Source organism: Triticum aestivum, chromosome 6A (genome assembly GCF_018294505.1).
Source record: "Triticum aestivum cultivar Chinese Spring chromosome 6A, IWGSC CS RefSeq v2.1, whole genome shotgun sequence".
Classification (NCBI taxonomy): Eukaryota; Viridiplantae; Streptophyta; class Magnoliopsida; order Poales; family Poaceae; genus Triticum; species Triticum aestivum.
In genome coordinates this window covers 26,530,066-26,540,838 of record NC_057809.1, presented here as the reverse complement: position 1 = coordinate 26,540,838, position 10,773 = coordinate 26,530,066, and the positions used below count along the sequence as shown (strand labels likewise).

The 10,773-nt window shown below is 41.8% G+C and overlaps 1 protein-coding gene across 1 annotated transcript; it reads left to right on the top strand.

The window, feature by feature from the left end:
* Positions 1–6,998: 6,998 nt before the first annotated feature.
* LOC123130113 (peroxidase 70) lies at positions 6,999–8,584 on the top strand. Its single transcript, XM_044550064.1, has 3 exons — positions 6,999–7,289; positions 7,413–7,604; positions 7,698–8,584. Exons 1-3 carry the CDS (start codon positions 7,074–7,076, stop codon positions 8,256–8,258), a joined length of 969 nt encoding a protein of 322 aa, XP_044405999.1. The 5' UTR covers positions 6,999–7,073; the 3' UTR covers positions 8,259–8,584.
* The last annotated feature ends 2,189 nt before the right edge of the window (positions 8,585–10,773 follow it).

Here is a 10,773-nt window from a genome sequence, read left to right as displayed (position 1 = left end):
CACCGGTTTCTTATTTTATTCATTTTTTGCTTTCTTTTTTGTTTTCTTTTTCTTTTTTCTTTTTTATTTCCTTTTTATTTTTGTCGTTTTATCAATTCAGTGAAGTTTTTACAGTTTTCAGAAACATTTCCAAATTACAAAAAAAATCAATTCTTTATTGTTTTTCTAAATTCATGAAAAAAAATTCATTTTATGAACCTTTTCCAAATTATGAACTTTCAAAACATTGTTCATATCCATGACTTTTTCCCTCAAATTTATGATTTTTTTTCCAATTTTCATGAACTTTTTCTGAAATTTGGTGCAGTGTTTTCAAATGTTTTGAACCTTTTATATTCTTGATTTTTTTTGAATTTGTGTTATTTTTTCGAATTCACATTCTTTTTCTGAACCGTGATTTTTTCAAATTCATGAACAATTAAAAAAAATGAAATTCATGAACTATTATTTTGAAATCTACGCTGTTGACTTTTTTCTATAGCTCGTGAATCAATTTATTTTGTCTTTAAAATTTGCACAATTGTGATAGACATCCATATAACAATGTGGATTATTTTTCTGAATTTTTTGAAATTTGAAATACAAAATTCATATGTTCCAAATAAAGTGCACCATGGAGCCAGAGCACTAAAACATCGCACTCGTTACTACTCTCTATTGCAATATTCAACTAGGGCATGTGATACAAATTTAGCTACATGTGTGACCTTCAAAATCTGAAACTCATGTATGCGCTCCATCAACCCAAATGCCTCCTTTTTCAAATCAATAAGCGTAGGTCTATCAAGGAACTTTCACATCTTGGATATTGTTTGTTATCTGATGTGTACATATGAACATATGTAATGAACTACTGGTTGTATATGGTTGTCTTTCGTACGTGTTGTGGCCTGCATGCATTACTATTACATACTTATTGTGGTTTTCTACGTTCTTTGTGGTTGGATGGATTGCGGAACTTCTTGTCCGTGATTTTCATACTTGATGCGTCCATGGGATTTAGTTTTGACTATTTTTACTTGAGAGCTTCTAGCAGTTCATGTACTGTACTCATTATGTGTGTGAGTACTTATTTTGCGTCCAACATATACTAGAGGAGGATGCACACCTTCATCACATTATAGCTCGAGGCTATCAGTTAAAGGTCGGTTATTCAGTAAAGTCCTTTTCAATTGTCCTGGGTTTGTCCAATGTTGTGTAAACGACAATGCATATGGGCTTTTCATGGGGATTTATTTTATTTGAGTGGGCTTGAGGTGTTTGGTGGTTCGTTACCACCAACACGGGGTGCGTTTAGTGGTTGGTTGATGTCAACCAACACATGGCCCGTTTGGTGCCTCAACATCACATCACTTTGACGGATGGGGTCGAAATGGAGCTGAAGAAGCAACATGAAACTGGAGCTCGTTATTCATCGGGAGCACATGGCTTTCAAGATTGTCAGAATCATGATTTTGTTATATGATCCTACGAATTTATGATCCAAACTAAGCCATTTGATTATATGATTTCGGTTAGCAAAATCTACATTTTTACGATCCTCGGAGTTAAGATTCTACGATTTGCAATCATTTCCGATGCGATTCAAAATCACGATTCTAACTACCTTGCATGGCCCTGACACATGGGACAAAACAGAGGAGAAGAAGCTAAATGAAAACGGTTTTTGGTGAGCCAAAACGGTTTTGACCAGTTGACTACCGAGTTAGCTGACATGTCACCCAATATTTTGTTGAATTTGTATTCTACTTGTAGTTTTAAACAAATTTAGCAAAAATGTTTAAAACTTTTGCAAATTGCTCACCTTGGTACCGTTGATTTTATAGAATGTATCAAAAAATCTGAACACTTTCATTTTTGGTCAAATTTTGACGAAACAAGGGCTGAATATGTATTCTTGTTCGTGTTTTTAAATTTGTTTGACTAAAAGGTTTAAAACTTCTCAAAAATTTGTTTGACGAAACAAGGGCATGGTAGTGTTAATTTTGCAGAAAGTTTTCAAATTATATGGAAATTTTCATTTTATGGTTAAAATTTGGAAGTGTCCAGAAAAATACATTTTTTGGTAAAATCAACACTACCATTGTAATTCATCTAGAAATTTTCAAACCTCTTTTCCACTCATATTGAAAAATACAAGAAAAATACGCATTGATCCCCTCTTTTTGAAAATTTAACAAAAAAGGGCATGAATATGTATTTTATTTGTATTTATCAATCTGTTTTGCAAGAAAAGTTTTTAACCAAAATGATCAGTATGTACTGTTCATTTTAAAGAGATGTGTTAATTTTTTCTGGGCACATTGATTTTTTCAGTCAAATCTTCCCAAAATTGGGCTAAATATGTATTTGATTCTATTTTTAATTTGTTTAGTAAAAGACGTTGAACTTAAATAGGGTGATCACATGGTAGTGTTGATTTTACATAATGTTTGAATTTTTTCTAGGCGCTTCCATTTTTTGTTCAAAATTTTGACCAGAAAATAGTTGAATGTTATTTTGCTTGTATTATTAATTTGTTTGGCAAAAAAGTTTGAAACTTTCATAGAGTAATCACCATGGTAGTTGACTCTCCAAAATTTTTTAAAAAAAATTGGACACATTTTTTGTGATGTTGCAGTTGGCTAGGCAGCTGATTGTGTGGTCAACAAGTCAAAACCATTTCAACTAACAAAAACATGTTTCAGGCGAGGGCATGGTTGAAACTTGAACAGTTCTGACAGTTCAAGGTTGTAATGTAGACGGTTTCAAAGTTTATGGTCTATCCTTAGATGATTCATGTAGACTTTAGGTTTTACATCTAAAATATAGAGTCCAAATTTTTCACAAGCAACTATCAAATTATAAAGTGACATGTCCTCAATGTCAAAATTCTTTTCAACCTCATTATGAGTATGACTATCATAATGAATAACATTAAGTTGCTTGCACTTGTGTTGTGCTGGGATATAATTTATAACATTAAGTTTCGAATGAATAAAAAAACCTGCATGGCCTAGAAAGCTACGTGTTCCTTTTACAGCATGGGGATACAATTTTTTTCTATAGCTTCCATTTTAGCCTTGTCAACTTCAATTCCTCTACCGGAGATCCTATGCCCAAGAACAATGCCTTCATTCACCATTAAGTGTAATTTCTCCCAGTTAAGGACAAGGTTTCTGTCCTCACGTCTATGTAAAACTTTGTCAAGATTATACAAGCAATTACTAAATGAAGCCCCGTAAATTGAAAAAAGCATCCATAAATATTACCATTATTTCCTCAACAAAACCTACAAAGATAGCATTCATACATCACTAAAAAGTAGTGAGTGCATTACAAAGTACAAAAGGCATCCAACGATAAGCATACCGAAAGAACAAGTGAATGTCTACTTGTGAATAAATGATAACACATGAATGTTGCAAAGATAGCAGTCATACCGAAAGGACAAGTGAATGTTGGCTTCTCTGATTGTTTGGATGGACTGCTATTTTCTGAGAACCTTGAGTATCCATCATGGTAGATGAAATGAGAATGTGTGGTTAGCATCTCAAGCCTTTGATAAATAAATGATAACCCGTAATAATATTTACGTGTCTCTTTATTTAATTTCCTGTAATCAATACGCATTTGATATCCAAAAATAGTCCTGGTAAGGATTAGCTCATTATTTTATTTAGCACAATAGTAAATCCCCCTAAGAGGACACAATGAAATGGGCTTATCCACTTACTTTCAATAACGAAAAAATAACACCAGCATCAAGCAATCGAATTACCTCTTTTCTTACCACTGTTTCATCTCGGGATTTAATTTTCTTAGATAATCCCTTACTGATTCAGTCCCTTCGCCCACGATTATTCTATGGGTGCATATGGATGGACTGATTCCTCTGAGGTCACCCATGGAGTATCTGAATGCTTTATGATGGCTCTTCAAGGTTTTCATGAGCCTGTCTTTCTTGCTTTCTGAAAGGTTAGCACTTATATTAACAAGAAATCCTTTAGTTTTGTCTAAATATTCTTACCTAGGTACTTCGGGTAATGGTGTTGATCTGGCGGCGGAAGTTCTTCATCTACCTTTTCTCAGGTACTTTATAAGTTTCACCTAGAGGAGGTTCTAACTGAGGAGCTTCATCAAGATATTGGTCAAGCAATTATTTCTTCAAGTCTTCAAGATCATGCTCATATTCAGTAAGGCTTCTCTCTAACTCGTCTTTCGGAGTACCAAAATAAATGGCTACAAGTTGTGCTATATTTTTCCCATTGTACTATTTTCTTCATTATAATAAGACGATTTCTAAACTTGGAAAGATAAAATTCCCACTCCTCTTCTCTGAATCGAACAGATATCACTTCTTTTTCCAGTCTATCTTTGCATTTACAATGTACAAAAAAGGTCTCCAAAATATAATAGGACAATTAATCTTCATATATTTCAATAACAACAAGACAAATGCGATAGTTAAAATGCAAAAGTGACATGAACATCTGGAAGAACACCATGCTGTGCTCTAAATGCCCCATCTACTAACTTAATAGTCATCTTAGTCGATTGGAGTTTACTAGAACAAATATCATCTTATATTTTTGCATAAAGAGTATAAGGCATAACATTAATAGAAGACAAAATATTGCATGAACTGTAATAAGATGTACTTCCAAAGGAGCACGGTGATATTGGTATACTTGTATCTTTGGCTTTTCTGCTCCCTTTGATTAGAGATGTTGTCTGTTTTCCCTCTCAATTACTAAGATCTTCGTGGTTGCTTTTTATCTCACTCCATCGTCGCCTCATAAGGTAGGCAATTATCACGTCAATCAACTTGACTTTGACCCATAAATGATAAATTTTTTCCCGAAAATGTTATGACTACAAAGCAAAACAAAAGGTAAAAAGTGGTGTGAAATGGACTCGTCAGATTCTTGTGTGAACACGGTATATATATGTTTGAGTATAACTTTAAAGATCTTGGTAGAGACACCTCAAGTGTATAGTCCCATAAATATCACAATATCAATTTCTAGTTTATCACTAGGTATATGTAAAAAAAAGTTCTAGAGTAAAATATATACCGGAGCTTGTCACCAAATGGTTAACATGCTGCTCTATCCCTCTTTCTTGTTCAAATTTGTCTAACACGTCACGACAAGTTCAATAATCCATCGATGCATATATATGTTTTGTATTTGGTATTGAAATAGAATGCACTACTACAAAAAGGATACAATAGTAGGGTCATGCCCGACGGGCCTAGGCCAACCTATCAATGGTGACCATCAACGGTGACTTATACACGAGTGGTTGGATTGATAACCACTGACGGGCCGTATGCAACCTCATCAACGGTGATTCTCATTCACCTCTAATGGATGGCAACGAACCATTGTCCTGTCAACAGTGAATTGTCACCTTTTATAAGTGTGTGTGATTGTTGCTTGGCATTCCCTTTCGTAGCCCCTCCTCCACTTGGTCACTGATGCTCGCTCCCCACATCCTCCCCTTTCTCCTCCACAGGGGCTCAGCGCCTCCTCCCACCACCTCCGATTGGCCTACATGAGCCTGGTGTCAGCAGATGAGCACATGTTGAATGTACTACCCTTGTGGATCGTAGACGCATAGTCTAATGTAGGCATGCATAGTAGTTGGTTAGCGTCGCCGGAACCCTTCATTGTCGATGAAGTAGATAAAAGCCCAACAATTCATTCATCTGGATTATGCCTAAGAGAATCCCCGCTCGAGGAAGGTGACTATCCCAGGCATGTCCGTCCGCCAACGACCAGCCCACCGCTCATTCACCAGTTAGTCAAGATGCACTAAAGGTTTACCAACAAGTGGTTGCTAAAATCTAGTCAATTTAAGTTTGCACCAACATTCCTCACAAAAAAAATCAATGCACCAAACATTTACCTGTAATGCAGTCAGTTCTCAACCCACTGATTTGAATTGACTGATGCGGGAGCCCTGACTAGCTTTGCGGGTGTCTGGTGTTTCTCTCCCTCTTTTTGAAAGTTGATTTGATATGGAAAATGCACAGGAGCTCCTGGGTGCTCCACCCCCCCCCCCTATATGAATATCAAATTCAAAATATACTATATTTTAAAAAAACTGAAATCTTGGGATATCAAACATGGGTGCCCAATCAACTTCCATGCGAAATTTCATGAAAAAATCCGAGATTTTTTTTTTGAATTTTCCCCACGTTTTTTTTTGAATTTAATGTTCATACAGGGGGTGGAGCACCCAGGGCCAAAAATCCGCGTCCCTTTGATATGCTATATACTCCTGCTTGCAACCAAAGCAATCCTTATGTTTCTGAATTAAAAATAACATGCATGACTGTTTATATTAGGAATTGGAGCTATAGGTTTTAAAATCAACATTCTTTTCAAAAAAATACCAAGGCAGGCGCTTGTTTTGCAATTTCATTTATTCAAAGGGCGGTAAGCGTTTGTCCAAAGGGCCTATTACCAACACGACATAGGAAACTGGGAAAGCAGATGCCAGTTGGAGCTAGAAAATGAGACCTTAACTAAAGCAGCGCCATGGGTTTACTCACATGCAGGGCTTACATCCTTCTCCGCTGCCATGTCCCACCGCCAATTCAATGTGTATTTATTTATGATCATAACGCTAATCTAATCAGATTAAGATGTCATTAAAAAGAAATTCATGAAACAACCCCACGGAGCATGGGACATGGCAAGACATAATTTCAATTAGCTAGGAATATGATCTTTATCCATGGAGATCTCTGACCACACACCAACTTTTTTATATATGATTATTTATATATATACTCGAAATGCTATCTGCTAATGACATGTGAACAAAGATGAATCAGTTTTTGGCACCTACCTTTAAGATGCGTCGGCGCGTCGCACTTAGTCAACCAGAGAAAGAAACCACGTGCAACTTGTCATACTTTTCCACAACCCTAGCGGCCTTTTGGCCATTCTGCATGCATCTCATGCAATGGAAAGAACAGCAGTATTATAAATAGGTGGCTCGTGCCCGCCACAGTTAAGCAAAGCCACTGAGCTTACAGTGAAAAACAAACTGAACCTACGTACGTATACACATTGTGAGCCATGGCTTTGTGCTCCAGCTGCCGGACATGGCACTGCGTGCTTGCCCTCTTCCTCCTCTCCTCGGCGGCCTATGGGCAGCTCTCGCCGTCGTTCTACGCGAAGAGCTGCCCGACGCTTGAGCTCACCGTGCGCGCCACCATGATCAAGGCCCTCCTCGCCGAGCGCCGAATGGGCGCGTCCCTCCTCAGGCTCCACTTCCATGACTGCTTTGTTCAAGTAAGTCAACTATAAACCCTTAAAGCAAACATAGTTATGCCGATTGATGTACAATCGTATAGAATTTATTTTCTTTTCACGGAGAAGGTCAGGATTAACGGTGGAATTTTGTTATATGTATAGGGCTGCGACGGGTCCATTCTCTTGGATGACGTGGGTAGCTTCGTGGGCGAGAAGACTGCCTTTCCGAACGTGAACTCGGTGCGGGGCTACGAGGTGATCGACCAGATCAAGAGGAACGTGGAGCTGGCCTGCCCTGGCGTCGTATCCTGCGCCGACATCACCGCCCTCGCAGCACGGGACGGCGTCTTTCTGGTGCGTACAATACAATACGATCAATGACAGTGGGTACGTAGGCTGCACGTTCGGGTTGCTGACTACGTAGACTGCACGTTCGGGTTCCTGCAGCTAGGCGGGCCCAGCTGGGCGGTGCCGCTCGGCCACCGGGACTCGACGACGGCCAGCCTGACTCAGGCGAACAGCGACCTCCCAGGGCCCAGCTTAAACCTGGACCAGCTCATCGCCGCGTTCGCCAAGAAGCAGCTGAGCCCGCGGGACCTCACGGCGCTCTCCGGCACCCACACCATCGGCTTCTCGCAGTGCCTCAACTTCCGCGACCACATCTACAACGGCACTAACATCGACCCGGCGTTCGCCGCGCTGCGCAAGGGCGCCTGCCCCGCCCAGGCTCCTAACGGCGACACCAACCTCGCGCCATTAGACGTGCAGACGCCGCTCCTCTTCGACAACGCCTACTATCGCAACCTGGTGGCCAAGCGCGGCCTGCTCAACTCCGACCAGGTGCTCTTCAACGGCGGCTCTCAGGATGCGCTGGTGCGCCAGTACGCCGCCAACCCGGCGTTGTTTGCCTCCGACTTGGTGACGGCCATGATCAAGATGGCGAGCCTCACCCCGCCCAGCGGAACCCCCTCCCAGATCAGGCGTAACTGCAGGGTCGTCAACAGCTGACGCAACATGCATCTTCGCATCGTATCTACGTGTTACAGTGTTAAGTAGTATACATGCACAACATGTAAATACGCATGCATGCATGGCAGAATAAGAGCCGTTTGGTTTCACAAAGTAATTTGTATTATTTCCTTTGTAAAGAAATATAAAAGCGTTTAGATCACTAGAAGGAGTATATACCTGGGGCGGGCACAGGTCCAGAGGTGAGTAACCGGACCCTCCACCTTCAAGATTGTAAAATACCTCCTTCATCATGTAATCTCCCAACCTGCCCATATATGCAAACCGTACTATAATAGAAATAGGGTATATGGTCTTTTATGCAACATCTAAGGGTTGTGTACCGTCCGTAACTATAGACAGCATGCGGGTTGCAAACATTCTTCTTCTGCTCCAGGGTTGTATGGAGCCGGTTGATGTGTGGTGCACATCTAATTAAGGGGAGGTCCACGCATGTGGCTTCACCTTCATGATTGGTGTTCGTCAGCTCCCTTCAGCTCTGGAATCGCATCCGTGTGGTTCAAGGGGAGCCCTCCATGTTTTGATAGCCCTTCTTTCCTATTTCATGATGGCGTCGACCCCAGACCATGTTCATTGCCCTCTATGGCAACAAAGGTACCTCTGGTCGGTGTTAGAAGGCTCTCCATGATGTAGGCCCGTCCGCGTAGCAAGCATGTTTCTCTTTGAAGGTCGGAGTGTGTGCCACAGGGGCTATATATATGATCATAATGGTTATATGTATATCTTGTCTGAATTTGCAATTTCGCTAAATTGAATTTGTGAGAGAAAGAAGAGCGAGGTGAGGCGGAGCTCCGAGGCCGAGCAGGGGGTGCTGCAGCAACGCGCGGGGCTGCAGGCGAGGCTGAGCCGGAGCCGCTGATGTCCTGGTGGCGAGTCCGAGGGTTGACCAGTACGGGTGGCAGCTTTTAGAATAAGAACCGTTTGGTTCAAATAATTGTTGGGGATCGTAGCAGAAATTTAAAATTTTCTACGCATCACCAAGATCAATCTATGGAGTAATCTAGCAACGAGGGGAAGGGGAGTGCATCTACATACCCTTGTAGATCACTAAGCGGAAGCGTTACTAGAACGCGAATGAGGTAGTTGTACTCATAGCGATTCAGATCGCGGTCGATTCCGATCTAAGCGCCGAACAACGGCGTCTCCGTGTTCAACACACGTGCAGCCCGGTGACGTCTCCCATGCCTTGATCCAGCAAGAAGAGAGGGAGAGGTTGGGGAAGACTCCGTCCAGCAGCAGCACGACGGCGTGGTGGTGGTGCAGGAGCGTGGTACTCCAGCAAGGCTTTGCCAAGCACTACGAGATAGGAGGAGGGAGAGAGGTAGGGCTGCGCCTTGGGAGAGAAAGACTCGTGTGTTGTGCAGCCCCAAAACCTCCACTATATATAGGGGCAAGGGCAAGGGGAGGCGCCCTAGGGTTTCCCCTGGGGGGGGGGGGGGCGGCCAGGGCAGATGGGATCTCCCCCTTGGGTGACTTGGCCCCAAGCCAGGAGGTGGGAACCCTAGATGGGGCGCCCCAAACCCCCTGGTCACGTGGGAATAGGTGAGGGTGGCGCACAACCCCTTAGTGGGCTGGTTTGCCCCCCTTCCCTTGGCCCATGAAGCCCCCAACACTTGCCAGGGCTCCCGAAACACCTTTCGGTCATGCTGGTCATCATCCGGTACCTCCGGAACACTTCCGGACTTCAAAACCCTTCGTCCAATATATCAATCTTCACCTCCGGACCATTTCGGAACTCCTCGTGGTGTTTGGGATCTCATCCGGGACTCCGAACAACATTCGGTAACCGCATACATACTTTCTCTATAACCCTAGCGTCATCGAACCTTAAGTGTGTAGACCCTACGGGCTTGGGAATAATGCAGACATGACCGAGACATCTCTCTGGTCAATAACCAACAGCGGGATCTGGATACCCATGTTGGATCCCACATGTTCCACGATGATCTCATCGGATGAACCACGATGTCAAGGATTCAGTCAATCTCGTATACAATTCCCTTTGTCTACCGGCATAGTACTTGCCCGAGATTCGATCGTGTTGGAAATATGCCCTAGAGGCAATAATAAACAAGTTATTATTATATTTCCTTGTTCATGATAATCGTTTATTATCCATGCTATAATTGTATTGATAGGAAACTCAGATACATGTGTGGATACATAGACAACACCATGTCCCTAGTAAGCCTCTAGTTGACTAGCTCGTTGATCAATAGATGGTTGCGGTTTCCTGACCATGGACATTGGATGTCATTGATAATGGGATCACATCATTAGGAGAATGATGTGATGGACAAGACCCAATCCTAAGCCTAGCACAAAGATCGTGTAGTTCGTATGCTAAAGCTTTTCTAATGTAAAGTATCATTTCCTTAGACCATGAGATTGTGCAACTCCCGGATACCGTAGGAGTGCTTTGGATGTGCCAAACGTCACAACGTAACTGGGTGGCTATAAAGGTACACTACATGTATCTCCGAAAGTGTCTGTT